Source organism: Candoia aspera, chromosome 3, assembly GCF_035149785.1.
Source record: "Candoia aspera isolate rCanAsp1 chromosome 3, rCanAsp1.hap2, whole genome shotgun sequence".
Classification (NCBI taxonomy): domain Eukaryota; kingdom Metazoa; phylum Chordata; class Lepidosauria; order Squamata; family Boidae; genus Candoia; species Candoia aspera.
Genome location: NC_086155.1, coordinates 53,436,449 through 53,456,663, shown reverse-complemented (window position 1 = coordinate 53,456,663; position 20,215 = coordinate 53,436,449). Strand labels below are relative to the sequence as shown.

At 40.3% G+C, this 20,215-nt stretch overlaps 1 protein-coding gene across 1 annotated transcript in view; it reads right to left on the bottom strand.

Moving 5' to 3' along the window:
- CPNE5 (copine 5) overlaps positions 1 to 20,215 on the bottom strand; it is a 147,771-nt gene that overhangs the window by 106,769 nt on the left and 20,787 nt on the right. The window contains exons 2-3 of the mRNA XM_063297694.1: positions 10,986 to 11,026; positions 7,290 to 7,336 (exon numbers count right to left, since the gene is read on the bottom strand). Of these exons, the coding sequence (XP_063153764.1) occupies positions 7,290 to 7,336; positions 10,986 to 11,026 (88 nt within the window). The remainder of the gene's footprint in view (positions 1 to 7,289; positions 7,337 to 10,985; positions 11,027 to 20,215) is intronic.

Here is a 20,215-nt window from a genome sequence, read left to right as displayed (position 1 = left end):
CTAGATTAAGTTGATTCCCCTCAGAGGGTTAATATTACATAATATTAATATTATGCTGCCCCTCCCCCTCCCCCTTCTTCTTCTCCTTCATCTTCTAAGTTAAACTTGCCAGTTTGACATTCAGTTTCCACCAAGCATCCTCTTACTCTTCTATTAATATTGAGATTATCTGTGACTTCTATAAATGCCATTGACAGGAGTCTCAGAATTGTCCTCAGAGGGAACTTCCTCAGATCTACAAGCTGCCATTTATCTAGTTACTCATATTATAATGTATAGGCCAGACTTGCCCATCTGGAGACCTCCAAATGATTAGAACCAGAAGTCCCTGCCTATCTGGTCAATGGAATTCAGGAATTGTGGGAACTGCAGGGATAACCAGGTCTACGAGGACAAAGACAAATTGTTCCCCTACTGGTATTGTAGCCTAAGCTCAGCAAGAACGAAGAACCAACCATTAAATGAAACTTTAAGGAAGGTAGTAAAACATGACCCTTTAAAAGCAATTCTCCCCCTCTTTCCCCCAACCAAAGTATTTTCCAGAAGCTTTCCAAGGAAGGAAAGGTTTAAATTTCCCCCATCACAATTGCTGTGACAGTCCCTCCTACCCACCAGCTGCTATTTGCAATTTTAAAATACCCACCTTCAATACAGACACATTTAATATCATACTTAGTTTAACTCTTATTTACCCTTTAAGGGGAAACAAATGATCAGCTGGGTTCAGTGCACATGAGAGAAAGGAACTTTCCTCCTCTCTGACTTTATATGAAAAACAGTCTTGGTTATCCAAGTACAAATGTCCTTCACTCTTCTAACAGTGGAGATATTTATGTTTAGCCGTCTGGTTAGGCTAAGGGCAAGACTCACTGCCAACAATCCTTGCTGCTATCTAAGGCAGTTTCTACTCCTTCCATACCACATGCCCACAATACTAAGAATTGCCCTTGATTTGAGGCATTCTCCCATCCTTGTACTAAAAATGTTAGCTTCATAATTCTAATCTCATGGGCATTAATATCACCACCATCACTCACACACACACACACTTAATATCCAAAGTAGTAGCTCAGCATGACTGCACTGTTCACCCAGCAGCTTCCAAAAGGAGATCTGAAATGTTCCAGGAAATATGGCAGAAGTTCTCTCTAACCTATGTTTCACCTAGCCAAAATCATGCCATTAGCTCAGAAATAACGGCCAATGAGAGATTTCCTTCCTCCCAGTCTCGCTCGGAGATATCCCAGATGCCAAATTAGTATAACATCTCAGGCATCCCCAGTCACCTTACTCTTCAACTGGCTTCTTTCAATGATCCAGGCGGACTTCTGAGCTACTGCAGTAACAAGTAAATTGTTCTGAATCTCTGCTCATAAATGGAGGCTGTAATTAAGCCAGTGGCATTTGTTCAGGTACTGAACAGGCTCAGTTTCTTAGTTCATTCCCCATGTTCTCCCATGATGGTTAATGCCTTTTCAATTTTTTTCCAGGCTTTTTTAATGCCTCTGTTGGGAGGTGAGTTGCTGGGGACAGACAAAGAATGGCAATATACAGAGATCAGCTATACAGCAGTTAGGAGAAAAAAAAAGAATAAGGACAAAGTAAGTCTCAAATGTTATCTTCAAATATGAAGCAGTGCTTTAGGGAATTACATTTGTGATGAGTTATAATATTAATAACCACTTCATTTTAGTAATCTATGTCCACAGCAGAGTAATGCAAAAAGCTATAAAACATTCAGACAAGCAGCAGATGAGTTGTTTGGTGTTGTGTGTGGGAAGGCAGCATTTAATAATTAAAGTTAATTTTACACCAATGGAACTTTGTACTGCAACAGAAGCATAAAAGAGGCTAAATTCTCAATTTAGGAAAATAATGGCAGTTCAGCTTTACAGTATATGAATCAAAAGGAATAAATTTGAATTTAAGAGAAATAACAGGACAAGATGATCTGGTTAACAGCTGTTGCCTATCTTTCAGCTAATTTTGCTCATGTACATGTAGGAAAGTCAAGTGATAAAAGCTTTTCTGGATCATGCCATTTCAGGGGGCAAGTCATGAGCTTGAATATTTCACTTCTAATTTAATCTCATCCACCATATGTAGCAAATGGATATGTTGAAGGGAAAAGTTAACTTAGCACTCTCTCTGGCATGCTATTTTGCATTTGAATAGGGGACCCTACCCCAACAGTTTTCTAGTGAGACAGTCCAGGAAAAGTATCAGGACTGGAAAGGAAGTATCAGGGGAAGGGAAGGGAAGGGAAGGGAAGGGAAGGGAAGGGAAGGGAAGGGAAGGGAAGGGAAGGGAAGGGAAGGGAAGGGAAGGGAAGGGAAGGGAAGGGAAGGGAAGGGAATCCATCTACACAAATGTGTTTCAAGTCATGATTTGTTGGAGCCAAACTTAGATTTTATTAGTGCAGAATCAAATTACATATAACTCAGGGAATCTGAAACATATTCAGATACAGGGCAGTGCATCTTGAATTTTTATCTATGACTAATATGGGGAAAAAATATGGCACTTGATTTTGGTTGTCCAAAGAATAGCAGTGCTGTAGGCACTTCTGTCAAGCGACTGGCAGCCCAGAACTGAGAGAGACAGGGAGAGAGAAGGAGAGAGAGAGGAAACAGAGCATCTGGGGAGGGCAGCACCTTGGCAGTAGGAAAGAGAAAGGATCTCAGAAGGCAGAGCTTCCACTGGGAAATTGCCCACCTTGCTGTTTCAGAGGAAACACAGCAAACTGGTCTTGAGCCAACAGTTCATCAGCTCACCTGCTCAATCTCAAGGGAAGCCCAGAAACATTGAGGGAATACCAAGAGGCAGCACTGATTTCAGCTAAATAGGCTTCTTTGTATCTTATGTCAATCTCTTTATCCTTCTGTTACAAATGGAGAAAGGGGAGGCCTTACTGAACTCACCCACAGCTCACACTTGCAGTGAGATCTGAACCAGGGATGTCTTGGTTAAACATCTTCTTTTACCCTGCCCTACTACTCTAGGTCTCAGTAGAAATAGCAGCCTGTGATATGGTCCAATTATTACACAGATTGTGACACCAATTTGGAGAGACAATTGTCAGTTGGGGGAAAGTGCTGGATGACTAACACACTGCTTACTGCCAGAGAGATTCCTTTGGGATTTGGGAATTTGAAAATGAAAGGAAATACACTTATGCTCATTCTTTGATTACAACTGTTCGCTCCATATCCTCTAAAGAAGCTTTCTCCAACCAGATGCCCTTCATATGTGTTAGACTACAATTCCAAAAACCCGTAGCCAACTAATGGCTAAGGATGGTGGCAGTTGTAGTCAAACACATCTGGAACACTTCAAGTCAGGGAAAGCTGATCTAGAATAGCCATAGCAATTGATCTGAAACACTAACCATAAGGAACATCAGACAGTGAGATACCTGATCCACTCTTTCAGGGCTAGCTTAGTAAAATGAGATAAAAACAGGGCACATAGCCTCCAGGTTGTTAATTGTCCAGATGCAAAAGGAACATATGAGTGAACCTTGCTCTTTTTATTAAAAGTTCTCCTAAAGAAATGGCAAATCCTTTTGAACTGGGCAAATGACAGACTAGAGTTGTGTCCACACTCCCAGAAGCAAGCTCTTCCCAAAATGAGGGACTCCAGATGCTGGAAATTCTGGGGTCCAAAATCTTTAGAAGGCAACAAGGCAAAGGCTGACCTGATTGGTCATTTTGTCACATAGTTGCTAAGCCAGCCTCAAGTGCTTATAAACAAATCATAGGGCCCTTTTCTTCTGCATTCTTCTGAGGATGGAATTGCTCCTGAGAAACAAGTAACAAAACCTTAATGGTGCTGTTTCCAAACAGTTAATTTCATAGGAGAGAGAGATTCTCTTCTTACTAGAAATCCTTATGGAATGCAGTCACAGGAGTGCAACAGTCACATAAATGAGCAAAATGGGGGTAGACTTCAACATTATTATTGGAATGGGATAGCAGGGTGGGGGAGCACCATCTGCTCTTTCTTATATTGTGGGAGTTGAAGTCCACACATCTTAAAGTTGCCAAGGTTGGGAAACACTGTTCTATCATTCTATACTCAGTCAAGTTATATTTCATGTAGTCAAAGGAGTTGCCTTGCCTGAGATTCACTTGGTGGTAATGAGAGGAAGCAGAATATGGAACTTCCTGCTTGGCCAGCCCTCAAACAGAATTTCAAGGATTTTGTTCACACATCCCCTGATTTCTGCCTCTTCCCCCCCCCTACCGCCCAATTCCATTTAGCTCTATTTTTGCTAGATTTCTGTGCTATGTCTGTAATCCTTTTAGAGTTCAACTTGGTAGACTGGATTACTTTATATAGCTTCCTATTTTTTAAAAACAAACAAACTCGTAAATGCTAAACAAAAAGTATGAGTTCATCCAATAGTTAACAATTAAGCTGATATTAATATAAAGCTTACCTCCTCTGAGAAGCATAAATATATTTTGATTAAATATAGTTAATCAAAATTTGCAAATGAAATTAGACTTCAAGAAGTGCAGTGTATTTACTTATTGCAATCAGTCTTCTTGATAATGACAGTTGTGATGATCAAATATTATTAAAGATAACTACACTGGATGTGAATGCCTTAAATTAGGATTAGTTTAGCTTTTGGGTCAATACTGTACACAGTTAGGGCAACATTGTAGATGTACACAGGCACAACTGCAATACCACACACACACACACACAGAGAGTATGTGTGTATAATATGTGTGATCAAGTAGTATCACAGTGTACAATTGCACATAAATGCTTGCCTATATATTAACTGCCTCCAAGTGATGGCTGGTGAGTGTGTATGAATTGAGAAAGCAGTGATCTCAGACTGCAATGATCTGTACACTGACCAGAAGGGGAGAACCGTCCATAATGACTAGAAATATGCCCAGCTATATTGGAGTGGGTGACCACAATGGATAGTGCACTAAAAACCACAAATTCAATGCCACAATGGTTCTGGAAACCTGGAGTACCATCAATAACAGCCACTCAGATAGAACACCCTCCCAATCCATGCCCGTTTGCCAGTCAAGATAGCTGTCCCAACAATACTGCCAAGGCAGCAAACGAAGTTCTACGGGGCCTTGGTGGGATCACTCGATTCTCTCCACTTCTCCCACAGACAATGTACAACTAGCCTAGCAGGGAGTCCATGGCACATTCCTTGTAAAAGGCTAGGCATTATCCACTGAAGAGACCCAGCTGCAATCTATGGCTACAAACCACGGATCCACAGTCTCAGGTTGGAGTGAAGGGAAGTCTTTCACTTACCCAGACTTCATGATTCCTCTCTCCAGCCACGCCTCCCCAGTGTTCATCTGATGGACTGGTTATTTTCCCAGTGGCCTGCTAGCAGAATAAGCCAAGCCCCTGTTTCTGCTCCTGGTGGAATACTTGGTGTATTCCACCAGCAGTAACGCCCTTCTCCTTTTACTCTTCCTAGGGCTGCAGCAGTAAAGCTATGGATAAATCCAGCTGCGGTGGGGAATTATTTGTGCCTGCTTACTGCGAGCCCTACGGCATTTCCCTACCACCAGTGCTTCTACCTCTCACATTCAGAAACAGTCTCAGAAGGACCCATAATCATTCTCATCGCATTGCTACCCGGAGAACTCAAGATGAGCTGGCCTGCACAAAAATGTCTGCCAGCTGACACCACACCATCCTCTCTCCATCCTGTCTTGCCATCAAAGGGCTTTCCAGGGTATAGTCAAAAACATCAGGACAGTGGCTGTGATGGCGCAATCAAAGCTCTGTCTGTTTTTCATGTGTGTCCCATGTGCGATGCACATAAAAAACAGACAAGGCTTCAATTGCCTTGTTGGGGTCACTACCATGACTGTTTTGAATATATCCTGTGGATACCCCTGCTTGCCACATTGCACTGGGGAGGGAGCTTGGCCCCTGCTTGCTAAGCTGCCCTGAAGCCTCCTGCATGGGCACCAAGTCACCAGGACAGCTCAGCTGCTTATGAGCTGGGGGAGAGAAAAGAGCTCAGGGGCCAGACATCCATGGGAATTCCTATCATCAGGAAAACTGTCTTCTGCAAGTCCCACAGTCCTCAAGTGTCTCCAATTGCTAAACAGCTCATAGGTAAGTGACCCTCTCTTGTGATGATGGCTTTGGTAAGTGCCAAGAACAATTTACAGAACCAAAACTAAAACATCTACAGGTTTCTTCTGTAGATGATTGGGGGGTGGGGGGTGACCAGAAAAACTGGTGAGGAAAATACAGGAGGCTTGAAAACAGAAGAGAAGAGATGATTATTTGGACCCTTCAGTACAGCTTGCATTTAAGGGCAAGTAGCTGCAGGGTAAAAGCATAAAACTTTGATTCTCTAGTTCTTTCCCACCCATAATGTTACATCATTGTGCCACAGAAATGAGGCATAGGATTCCCCCCAGTGCCTACACAGCAGCAGTTGTGTGTGAAAATATGTGAAAGTAGGAAGAGAGGAGTAGGAGGTCTTATTTTTAAAAGCAACAAGTTTGCATTTCAGGGAGAGGAGAGGAGTAGAAACCTGCCCACCCACCTACAGCTTCTAGCCCTTCTGTTTCTCATTCCAGGTGCCTTTTTCTCCTCCAGCATTTTAACCCCAGGAGTGACCTATCTGAAAGCAAAGCCTCACCAAGAGGGTCTGCAGAACAACAACCCACAGAAGTTGATGGGGCTTTGCTTTCCTCTCCTCTGCGAGCCTTCTATGTCTGAAATTCAGCCCCTTGGTTCATATTCATATGTGGCTGCTACATTCTGGGTTTCATCACCCAGAGTTCTCATATCCCACATTGGCCCTAAATTCTATCCTTCTGCATCACATTTCCAACTCTACCCATATTCTCTTTTGCATCAATTGGATGAGTTGGAACCTTCCCATCAGCCTGTGCAGCTTTATGCCAGCTACACCAATGTCATATTGTGCTCTGCTAGCACAAGGGAATGTAAAAGCAAGCCAGTGGACACATATTGATTATAGGATCTTCTTTCACACCTTCAGTGGTGCCACAAGTGACCACTCTGATCAGTAGATAAACAAGCCATGACAGCCATTTTTAACCAACAGAATACTCATCAAATGCCTTTAACCTGATCTGCTCTTCAGATGACGGAGAAGCACAAAACAAGATTGATGTGCAAGGCAAGAATGTGGCTTGCAAGAATTGTAAGAGGCAGTAAAGCAGAATGAAATCTGGGAGATATGATAAGCTGGAGACTCACTACTTTTCTGAGATGCAAAATTTTCCATTAACATGCAAGTTACATACCTCTCTCCACTGCTTGGTCTCTATGCCCTGAGTATATAGCACACACACTGCAAAGGGAAAAAAATTACAAGTTAACTAAGCCACCAGCACAGAGAAAAGAATTTAGCAGTGGTGCCATGCAGCACAGGCTGCATTAGGCAGACACCACAAGCTTCTGTAAGATCAAAAGCTGAACGAAATTACTGAAGTTTGATTCCCTACTGATGAGGTTGGGGGGGGGCTGGATTCCTGAAAATTAGAAAGCTATGGTGCATTATCTCCTCCCCCCGCCTTCTCTGTTTGTTCCGATTGATTGTTTATTTATTACTATATACACAAAGATAGGCTCCTGATTTCTTTCTCCATTTTGCAACTAATGAAAAGCATTTGCCCTCAAATTCAAAACGGCAAGAATGGGGTGGATTCTAGGCACAGGTTATAAGGGCTGTTGTTGTGGGGAAAATAGGAGGAGGAAGGAGTATTAGGTATGTTCGCCACCTGGAGTTATTTATTAAAAAAAATAATAATAAAGGCGGGATAAAAATTAAATAAAAATTAAATAAATAAATAAATTTGTTCAGGCCTTAGATGCAGATCACATTTAATGAGCACATTTTGAACCGTGTGAGGTTTAACATCCAGGCTTATCTCCTTTGCTTCCTCACTTAAGCACAGATAAAAGGCCCATCATCTCCTATTTTATCAGTAGAAATAACAACAGCATTTTTGGAAACACTAGCTATTACAAGATATTGAGCCAATAATTGTTCAAATATCTTTGGTGCCAATATCAGGGATGGAGTACCTGCAGGCCTCCAGAGATTGCTGAACGATCATATCCCTCACCTTTGGCCATGCTAGCAGGACTCCTGGGAATTGTAGTTCAGTAGCATCTGGAGAACCATCTCTGCTCTAGGTGAATGGCAGAATTTATTTATTTGTTTATTCACTGCATATTAGTCCTCCTCTCCTTGATAGAACTGAAGACAACGTACATGTTTTTGCTTTTGTATTTGATCTTCACAATAACCTTATGAGGCAAGCTAAGCTGACAAACTGGCTAAGCAGCGATTTGAAAGGTCTTCTTACCTGGTACCCCAGCCACTCTGCCCCATCAGCTCAAAAGAGTGGATCCTTTACTTATACGTCTCAGCTCAGTTAACTTGAACATCAACTTCATGAGCTATGACTGACTGCTATTGTCTTCCCACATAATTGAGTGACACAAGAGCTATTTGCCTGTGCCTTAGCTCACATCAGGAAAAAAGGAGGTTGTCTTTGGAATCAAAAACTATACCATACTCAACTGGGGACTACCACATGCCAAGGCCAGTCCTACATCAAAATCAGTGTCACTAGAACTCTTGTCAGAAGAAACACAAAATGCTGCAGAGCATACAGCTTAACTTCATCCATATTTATTAGGTTCAGTGGGTTTACTCTGAGTGTTGAGTAAAACTAGGACTTGGGAAATCCAGATTTAATTCCCAGTTCATCAAAATACTCATTCGGTGATTTGGGATCCACTGCTTTCTCTTAGCTTAACCTACCTCACAGGGTTTTTGTGAAGATAATATGCAGTTGGGGGAGGAGAAGACTCATGTTTACCACCTTGAGTTCCTAGAATAAAAACAGAATATAAATAAAAGGAATAACTAAATCAATAGCCTTTGGACTGTGGCCTTAATTTACTGTCCAAATCCATAAAGAGAAATTTCTACCATGCTTCTTTGATTCCAGTCTTGGGCTGGACCTTCCCTAAAACACACAATTTTTTTCTTGCTTCCCCTTCTGTATAAGTAGGAGTGAAGCAGCTGGGATGCAAAACAGGGAAAGAGCACAGGAGAGGTGCTCAAAAACTACCCTATGTTTTCTTCCATTGAGAGCTGGATACTGCCTTCTATAAATCCAGGCTGAAGCCCAAAGGCACCCACAGGATCCAATACTTTCATCAAAATGACAAAAGCACTGTCCCACTGTTGTGATTCCATCCCCTTCATATGTACATGACGTGCATAAAAAAGTAACAAAGCTTACATTGGGACATGGTGATGCTGCTTTCATCATCTGACCTCTTTGTGGCTACTTCTGTCAAAGCCTACTGTATCTCTTTCCTGACCCCCCTTTTCTCTGAATGTATCTTTAGAGGCCAGAAGAAAGCTTCTGCAATATCCAGAACACTACATGCAGAATCAGGGTAGTTCTTTAATGATTTAGCAAAGAAACTACAGAAAACCAAACAAGACCTTTAAATTACCCAATAAATGTACCTTCATTAATGTATTTGGCTCGCTTTCAATTGCTCCCCATTACTAAAGCATAGCAAAAATGTAAAAATGATTAATGAGACTTTAATGAAGATAAGCTGCCAAAGACAGCAAATGCCATCCCACTAAGCTTTTTTCAGGTTCTGCTGATTATGTCTCTTATCTGCCTAAGGATCTATTCATACTAGTTACAACCTCAGTGCTAATCAAAGGAAGCAGAACTCTGCAAGTTGGATCTGCAACAACATGCTGCAGTGCAAGGTACTCCTGTTTGGAAACCTACCCAGTCACAACATCTTCTACATCTTTTCAAAGCTACTCCATGCTATCACCACCGGTAATTGCATTCTAGGATCACAAAGTCTGGCCAGTCTTTACTGGGTTCTGTCAGTTGTCTCCCTTCCCACTAGAATCCATTAGTGGATATGATTTTTTAAATCTAAATTATTTTTGCATTTCTGCCAACTTTTCTCATATATTTATATATTATACACTGCCCTTCTGTTTATTCTAGCACTCAAGGTGGTTCAGGTTGAGCTTCTCCCAAACCAGTTATTACCTGCGTCATACATACAGATGGTGCTGTTTGGATACATAAGGATCAACACTTAGAGAGTCAGTTAACATATATCAGCAGTCAATGCACCATTACCTCCATTCTACTGAGAGAAAGAGTAATATGCAGATAAAATAAAAATACAGGACAGCACATATCCCAGAACAGGCAATGCCAATTATTCAAGCCAAAGAAATGATGGCCACAGATCTGTTAACTCAGACTTTCAAATGTCCCAGAAATACATACCAGGAACAGAATTATCTATAAAATCTAGCTCAGACCTATGCTGAGCATAAGAATTGCAATGCATGCATGAATCTCTGTCTTCCAGAGCTGTTTCTGTTTAATGCAAAGGGGGAACTCACTCTGTCTATGCTCATTTTATACATTCAAAGCAAGTCCCCTGACTAACAAAAACCGCAATCACCCACACATTCAACACATTTCTGTATGTTCAAATACAAATGTGGATCTCTTGAACAGTGTGATTATTTTGTATAAATATATGAGCAAATGAGGTCATTCAGACTCTAAAGTTGTAAGAATGAAAGTTCAAAGCCAATAAGACTTTTTAAGGTAGTTAATACATTCAAATGTTTGTTTTAAACCAGGAGTTATTAACTGTGCACAATCCAAGATTAGCAAATGCCAGTAATTACAATTATGTATTATGCTTTCCCAGATTTAAATCAATGGTTCTTAAAAATATTTAACTTGGGTTTTATTTTGGCCTAGGTTGTAATTTGCATACATTTGCAATATAGAACTCAACAGATCCATAAATTGGGGGGGGGGGGAGAAAGTCTTCAAGAACTTTGATGAACAAAGCCCAAACATTATAACCAAAACTTATCTTGAAGAAAAGTGAAACTTCATGCAACACTTACGTACATGGGTCAGATTTGGAGAATGTATCCTTATCCAAAAGATTCCTGTTGGGGGGGAGGGAAAAATAGAAAGGATTACATAGGACCTGGATAGATCAGTTTTCACTTCAGAAACAGAACTGATAAAAACCTCCCTAGTTCTTTTTGCACAGATACTCAACTCATTCTTTAAAATAGTATGTGTTTGCTTTCCTAATTATACATACCCAGAAACTACTGAACTCTGCTGAAGCTGTCAAGGCAGCCATCAGAAGTACCCTAAAGAGTTAGAGCTGAAGAATCAAGCCAAATAAGGCAATAAATGCAATGCAATGCAATGCAATGCAATGCAATGCAATGCAATGCAATGCAATGCAATGCAATGCAATGTACCAGAGCCAAGAAGAATGTGTTTCTCAGACAAAGTCTCCAATCAAATAAGGTGTCTGTTTGCTTACAATGACCCAGTATCCATCCAGGCTCAGCAGGGCAAGTCTACAGGCTGAGAACATTTGATTGCCCAAGGAGATGCTCCAAACAATAGTTATCCTGCTTGGCATACAGGGCATTTATAGCAGAGAGTACCCTTTTCTAGCTCATATGCTTCCTAACAGTGGTCAAACATTTTCTAATTCAGTGGTGCTTATGAACAAGTCTTCTCTCTTCAGAAAAAACACTTCCTTTCAATCCAATCAGTGCTTCATATTATCTCCCAGGACCAGCTTAATCAGCCTCCCTTAATTTGCACTTTTCAGATATGCTGAAATACAACTCTGATCGTTTCAACTAGTAGTGCCATTGCCCATCATGGCCAGGGAAGATGGAAGTTGAAACCTAACACATCTGCAGAACACTAATTCAAACTATGTGGCCAAAATGTAGATATCAATACCAATGCACATGCAAATGAATACAACTGGAGGAAATGTCACTGACATAATGTTAAACATAAATGTTCGCAAAACAAGCCAGTCGTAAAGGCACATTAGTTGAGATGTTTGATTTGCTTTCTGCTTTAGCTTTTATTCTCTAAAAGAATGGGTCAAGGAGTTATTCCAAACTCCACTGTAATTTAGAAACCATTCATCCTTAATGGAGATTCACAGGTCTCAATCTTCAAAATGTTTATTTGCTTATTCTGGATGTGACCTCTAGAACCCACACAAAAACTTTAATCAGCCCCAACCAATATGCTTATTAATCCATCCAAGAACAGAATGTAGATAATTCAAGCAACAGTTCATACTGTGCTACCTTGAACCATTTCTGTAAGCAGTATAGGAGGAAGGAAGAATGGTCTAACTAGCTAAGAAATTGTATTGCACAACTTTGTGCCAATATCAGTACTGTCCAGTTCAGATTGTCCTTTTCACAGCAAATAAAGTCAGACTTGACTCTCAAGTCCTTGATGTTGATGATGGCTACAAAGTGGACAATAATAACTGTATTTTCACAAGCATCTGCTAAAATGTTAGTATCTTGACAACTGATGGTATAAAAAATGCAAAAGTTGCCTATTTTCAAATAAAAATCCTAATAACAAGTACTATAACTTTTCTGGGAGCTGTCCAGCACATTCAGTGCTGAATGCAGTCTGAAAACGCTGCAATAAGACACTATCATAAAAGCATATAGGATTCTTTGCTGATGTGGTTAAATTTTCGATTGTGCACTAATGGTAGAGAGTGCCATCAATGAATAGCAGAAATAATGAGGGATTAGAAAGAGCTTAATAGCATAACAGTTTCAGAGCCAGGCCTTTCAATAGCTTATCTTCGAAGCATGCAAGAACACCAATTAAATGTAAGGAGATACATAGACTGAGTGCAGAGGGAGCTTCTTTCAACTCCTTGGCACACTTCTTTCTGGAAGCAATCTTTCACTACTTTAAAGACAAGCAAACTTCAGGGATTACAGCAGGTCAGGCTATTGCATTTGGGCAAGGAAGGAAGCAGCTCTGAATCAAAAGGACTGGGTGGATCAGTAACCAGGGCAATCAGATAAGACACCCTTTTCCTATGTGATTCCCACTAGGAGAGTCTTCCTCAAAGTGGTGTTCTCCAGAAGTTTTGAGAATACAACTTTCAGATTTCTCAGCCAACATGGCTGGAATCCTGGAAGTTGTAATCTCAACTCTTCTAGAAGACACCATGATGACAAAGCCCAAGGCAAGATGGGAATGCAGAGGGCATACAAGAAACTACTGGGAATAACTAACAAGTGAGTCACCCATTATTATTCATTCTTAAGACTCAAAGGATTTAGCATCTTAAGGAGAATTATTTGTCCTCTTCTCCTAGGAAATGATACCCAACTATTAAGAAAGAAAACTTAACCCCTCTTTTTTAAATTATTAAAAAAAAACTTAATCAGGGAAAAAAATCTGTCCAGTAATATGAGATGAAGCCAAAAGGGAATTCTGGAGAAGCTGACTCTCCAGGAGTGCAAGTAGAAGAGTACAGAATAGAAAGGTGAGGTCTGCATATACTCTGTGTGCGTTTGTGTGTTATGAGGGACTACGCAGGTGATGTCCCAGAACTTATTGCAGACAACAGGTCACATCTTTGGGCTTTCATGCTTAAGTTACACATTTGATCTCATGGAAACCTGAAAGTAAAGAACATACAGTATATAAAGAAGAAGCATGATCTCTAAGTAATGCCCCTTTTCCACATGACCCTGGCATTCTCTGGTGTGACTGATGACAGGGCACTTTGTATGTCAGACAATTAAAGCAGCTGTGCTTTTTCCAGGAGAATCCTGGGGCTTTCAATTCAAATTTCACTTTCATTGAATAGGATGCCCTATCCTGCATTGACATGCTGCACTCACTGCTTGGCTATTATGTATAGGGACAGGAGAATGTGTGTTGGTGGCTGCCATGTATTACCTGAATGACCCACAAAGCAAGAGGAATGCACAGAGAAAAAATAATAAGCCACGTTGCCTTCCTTCTGCATTCAAAACCTTACAAGCAAATAAGCCTGAAGCTGCAGGGCAAGATGAGATGCAACACTGAATACCAGAAAGCATGGGACAAAGAAAGGCACTGAAAAAAAAACAAATAAATGAGAAGGACAGAAATTAGATATATAATAATTCCAGTATTTGGGGATCCATTTGTCCCACTGCTACTAATGTTGGCGTATTGATAAAACAGCACTTTTGTTTCAGTATCGTGTTCCCCTAGGAGTTCTTGAGAGATCATCCTCTCCCCTCATTGCATACTATCTCTCATTCCCACAATGATAAAAGGTCCACCGGGATAAAACATAGCCTCCTCCTCTCTCTCCATGCATTCAGCAACTATGACTTTCTGCTGAAGGGCAGAGCTTGGATGACTATTTTTCCACTACAAAATGTAACAATACTTTATTGGCAAGATAAGTTACACAAGTGTTGCCAAAAACACAAAAGATTCACTACACTGAACAGACCAGAATACAGTTGTATCCCTGCAGGGTCAGAATCCTAGATCAGAAGGGCTATTGTAGAAAGCAGTAAAGACGTAAAAAGGAAAAACTGAGTCAGAGATCAGGAAACAACCAGAAGGAAATACTACAAAGGCCATACAATGAAGCCACCATTACTTGTGGGTACCTGACAATTGTCTATGGATGGATGAGTCCTGCTGACCTCCTCATGTTGTGTTATACAGCAGACAGACATGTTGGAAATTTATGTTAGCAAACATTAATGTCCATGGGGCTTCCTAATTTACCGATTCCATGCTAGAAAGAAACAGCAAAACAACTGTGAAGGTACCCCCTATCCAATTTCATACATATGTAATAAAATGTCACAGCAAGTAGTAGCCCTTAGCCCACCTTGGCTGATTTCAAAGGAAGCCAGATCCTGACTAGTACTTGGGAGGCCACAAGACATTTCAGGGCTAGATGCTAGACTGGCAAGCAGAAAAAAACATCCAAGAAAGCAATGATAAACCATTTCTGTAATGCTGCCAAGCAAATTACATGGACATGCCTATGCAGTCACCAGGAGTCATAGTAAACTCAAGTGCATCTTTGCATTGTATTAATAAAATAATATATACTCAAAACCAAAGTAAATAACAAGCCTGTTCATATATTTTACCTAACAACTTTCATACATAATGTACATACATAAACTATATATGGGAGAGGAGAGCAGCTCAGTTATACTTTATTATGCTTAGTTACAGCCTCAGTTACAGAAGGGAGGTGGTTCTTAAATGGTGCCTTCCAGATAGTTGGATCAGCCCCCATGAGTCCAGTTCATCTGGGTACTAGGGAGCTATGCCCAAGGCTTCACCGAAGTGAACTTTGGTGGGTGAGTTGAAGAATATATGAAAAAAAACCCACTATCATTTAAGAAACCCAGAAGAGAGTTCCAAGTATATAGGAGCAGATAAAGATTAGCCACCTTCAACTCTGGGGAATGGTGGAGCTTGATAAGCAAAGTTCCCAACTGAGGACGTATAAGGTAAAAATAAAAAGGAGGACAACAGCTGGGAAAGAACTCTGCACTAGTTCCTTTCCATGTAGAAAGATAACACAGAAGGTAGCTAGCAAGTGTGAATGGCATCAATATCACAACCCAGGGCTGTTTATACCTCCACTTGAATGTCCAAATGAAAACAGTTTTGAATTAACTGGTGACAATACTGTACTTCAGAAAGAAAACAAGGAGTTTTTGTTTTTCTGGCAAACATTGACAATGTCCTTTTGTCTAAAATGGAGCATTTCAGCTAATGGACTTTAGAAAGCAGAAGAATACCACTTTAAAACTATAAATAACAATCCTGTGGCGTTTTAGAGATGGATAGATTGATTTTGACACATACAGTTTTGTGGACATTAAAGTGAAATAAGATTCTGCTGTTTCCATTGCAAGAAATTAACTTGGAAATTGTTTAAATATATATGCAACCCATGTAGTTTTAGCTCAGATTACCTTTTGAAAGACTCATTTTATAGAGGGAGGGAGAGAGAGAGGGAGTGAGGGACAAAAAAACATTTTTGGACTTTTCCTTTTAGTTGCAGATATACAAAGGAAAGGATATTTATTTCTCATCCAGAAATTACAAATGTCACTGAAAAGGCACCAAACCTAGTTTTTAGAACTATACAATTGCAGACTTATCTTTGTGACAAAGCATGTTCACAACTACCTTCCCATGTGTAAAATCTCCTGAAAGTTACTGGGATTATGATGCAGTTCCTACCTTCTGGTATAATCCCCGCCAGCAACTCTTTGCAGCATACAAGTCTACCTTGCCACAAGGTTGCCCCTGCTTTGCTCACCTGTACCCAGATAAACTCTAATAATACATTTCTCTAATGGTAGTTCTTTTGCACATGTGTACACATTGCCCAGAAAAAGGAGAGGTGACAAAGTAATCTCACCTGAACAGCATAAAATCTAGCAAAATCCCTTTGCTCTTGTCCCTGATTGTTCCTTCTATTACCAAAGCCTGTGGACAATTCAGTGAACCAGATAAGTCTAATCTACAAGATGCCACTGAATCAGGAACCCTCAGAAGGACTGGAGTAGGTTATCTAAGTGTATAAAACCTGTTAAATCAACTGTCTTGCATAGGTTTTTATCTGCATCATTTCTATACCACTAACTCCTCAAGAACTGGATGGTATAAAGAGATTAGAGAATTGAAAAGAGAGAGCCCACTCTTTTATTATCATCTTTATGTTAGTTATTTTGCTTGACCTGAATAATTCTAAAAACGACTGTTACACACACATACAGAGACATAGACACACACCAGGCTATTTTCAGGAAATTCTTAAAGTAGTCCAATGTTTCAGGCAGACAGCAACAGAACCACACTTGCTGAAGTCACTTCCAACAGATAATCAGGCCAGGGATCCTGGGTGACTTTTGAGACTATCAGCTCATCCCAAACATCTGAAGCATATTCTGGCTATGGTACTGCCACATATATCAACTAATATATCTCAAATACCTAATATTAATTACACAGTCTTGTGCCGATCTGAAATAAATCCTAACTATAAATGTATAGGATTAACAGTCTCACAAAACTACTAACATTGTGGGATTTGAACTAGTTAAAAACAACTTCAGCACAGCCAGCCCTACTACTAAGCAAAATGAGGCACTGCATTTGTCAGACTTCACACTCAGGCTTGGCAGTAAATCACAGATCCCCAGACCCTCAGCTCTTAGTTCAGTTCTTGGCTAGACTTGACAGAAGCCTCCAAGACATGACACAGCTAGTTTAGAATTTTTACTGCAGACAAGAAAAAAGCCTTAACACAACAGTTGATTGCTTATAGCATAGCAAAAATTCAGGGCTTTTATAAATCTATGCTATAACATTTAAAGTTTCTTCTTTCCACCTTTCCAAGTTAATGGACAGTTGGCAGACCCCTCAGTGGCTTCAGGCACCTGATTTGAGGGTCATAAACATAACAGAAAGTGGTTATTTAATTTTTGATGCTATCAAGGAAGTGATTTTCTGCTGAGCTGGCAATATTATTTGACAGGCCTTAAGCACTAAGCACTTTAACCAATCATTTTCTACTCTGTCTCTGGCAGTAAAATATTCTAAGCCAGTCCCACCATCTAGAGATCTTTTTTTAGCCCAATGATTCTTGGAAAGTTCAGAATTCTAGTATGAAGTTCCACACCCTGCTTCTCTGCAGTTTGGCCACAATTTACCGAAATGTGCCTTAAACCAGGACTACCAGATCTAGGCAGTAAAAATTCAGAGGACCACCAGATAGTAGCAAAGAGACATAGAAAGTGCTAATGCTTTGTTGCCAGCTACTTTGTAGCCCAGTTCTGCAGCTCCATCTAAGTATTAACCTCAATAGAAAACCACTCAGCCAGGTTTTCCTCTTCTCCCCCCATGAATATTCATAGATTCTAAAAACATGTTATTGCTCTGTGGTGGATTTCTGTAGTGCTGCTGGTTCTTAGGAAGGAGGGAGCACATTCCAAGAAGGGGAACAAGGTAAGAGGAAACAGTCCAGGGGGCAGTTGTGGGAAGACGAAGAGGCTCAGAATAGCCCCGCCCTAGAGCTTTCCTAGGTTATTTTCCCTTAGGTTAGGTAGAGTTGCTTGAGTCTAGCAAGATTCTGTCTATACGGTGTGAGCAAATAAAGAACTGAAGTTTGACTGGACTGATTCTTCACTGTTCTTGGGCTGGGCCTGACATGCTCCCTCATCAATTTCATTATTTAAATGAATGATGTTTGGTGTATTACTTCCAACTTCACCGTTTATTACAAAAAAAGGTATGTCTGATGAAGTTAAAATATTGCAAAAAGTTCATTGCTTTTCCTTCCCGATGCTACTTCTCTTTCTCTCCTTTGCTTTCACCACTCATCCTCCTTAATGTATCCTGCGCTGTTTAATCCTATTGTCTGTGGTAACCCACATATCTTTGTTTATACATATCCATGACATTATAAGATCAGGCATATGATCTGCACACATCATTAATAAAATCATAGGGTCTCTATAGTCAACCCAATTAGATAGCATGTTATAATTTAAAAACCTGGGAGGACAAAGAAAGTGATGGGAAATGGCACCAGGAAAGGCAGCATCTGAACAATCATGTAACAAATGCAACCAAGTGACCAACGCAAGAGAGAAACTTTTCAACAGAGCTGGAAAAAAATGAACACAAAATTGGGTAAGTTATTTTGGCTCAGACTTTTATGAGCTCTGAATCCATTTTGCATTTATCATACTATTCAAGAACATCACAGCCTCTAATTAGCATCTTAAATTTCTCAGGCTTCTAACTCTATTTGCAGGCCAAAACAGTGGGACATCTCTTTTAACCATCAACACTTGGTTTCAAACTTGGTTTCTCCCTCTCCTGTTTTCCACTTAACTTTGTACTTTGAGAAAGGAGGCTGCTGCCCTGATAAAAGCATTTTCCCAAGGCAATCAGTTTTTGCTCTGCATGCAATGGTGCTTAAATCTCTGTTAGGCAAGGGGTATAATTGCCTACTTCTTGTAAGTTGACTCAAGACCCTTCAACCCATCAAATAACTTCTGTTTTGTTGTAAACAAAATACCTCATCCAGGTTTTCAGTTTTCTGACACAAAGTGCAGGAGAGTTATTTTATTTCTCTCCCATTGTTTTGCACATTTATAAAGGGAGTCAGTGTTGCTTTGCTAATTGCTTAATTATTCATTCTGGTTGTTTTCTCCTTGTCATTTTTAAAACTCATGCTTCTTTGTGCATGTCAATGAATAAGCAGAGACAAAACTAACAGGATTTGCTTCCTTCAAACATGGCTCTAGAATGGATTGTTTCTTGACATAACAAAACCTCCACCTGGGCAACCCAATTACTTTCCTTTCCCACCATGGTGCAAACTCAGGACTGGGTTAGAGGGGCCTTTGGGCTGATCCAGCGAGGCTTTCCTTGTGTTCTTAAGTTTATTCAAATAATATTAAAAAATGGCAAACAGTAGTAGCCATGATGGACATGAGAAAAAAAATTCAAAATCCACCGAATCAATGCCTTTACTATTTCTAAATCACTTCAGCCCTTTGACTGTCAGGAATTTTTTATCTAGTCAAATAGTTGGTGGAAGGGAGGAATGTGTTCGATCAATGAAGCACATTACATTATTCAATGGAAACACTGTAGGAGGAAAGTTGTGTTGGACTATGGTAGCAAAAAAATCAGGAGACTGATTATTTAATGGTAAGATGAATAGTCTCCAACCATGAAACTTGGTTTTATCAGGTAGAGAGTAGTGCCAGGTTCCATTAGCAGCTCTCCTGAAGCTTGCTGAGCAGAAAAAAGCAAGTGTTTGTAAGCTCCCCATTTTTGGAAATAGGAATTCTATCCCTTAAAATCAGAACTGCAGGACTACCCTCTCCCAGCAACATCGGCCTCCCTCATAAAATCAAGTAGGGGAGGGAACTCTGCATGAAGGAAGCTCAGAAGTGTTCCTTTTCAGATGGGGCTCTGCTCCTCTGGAATAGCCTGCCCCCAGACATCAGAATGGCCCCTTGCCTCCAGGCATTTCAAAAGTCTGAAAAATTGGGACTGTTTCATCAGGCCATGGAAGCCGGAATGCCACTACAGCTCCCTCTGGTGAGGAATGGGATTTTAATTGTTGGTCCATTCCCATTCTTTTACATTCTTTCTTCTCTTTTCTTTCCTACTGATGTGTTCTATCAATATTATTTATATGTTTAATTCTCTGTTCTTAATCTGAATTTATGAAGATGGAAATTGTACACCACTTAAAATTGGCTTTA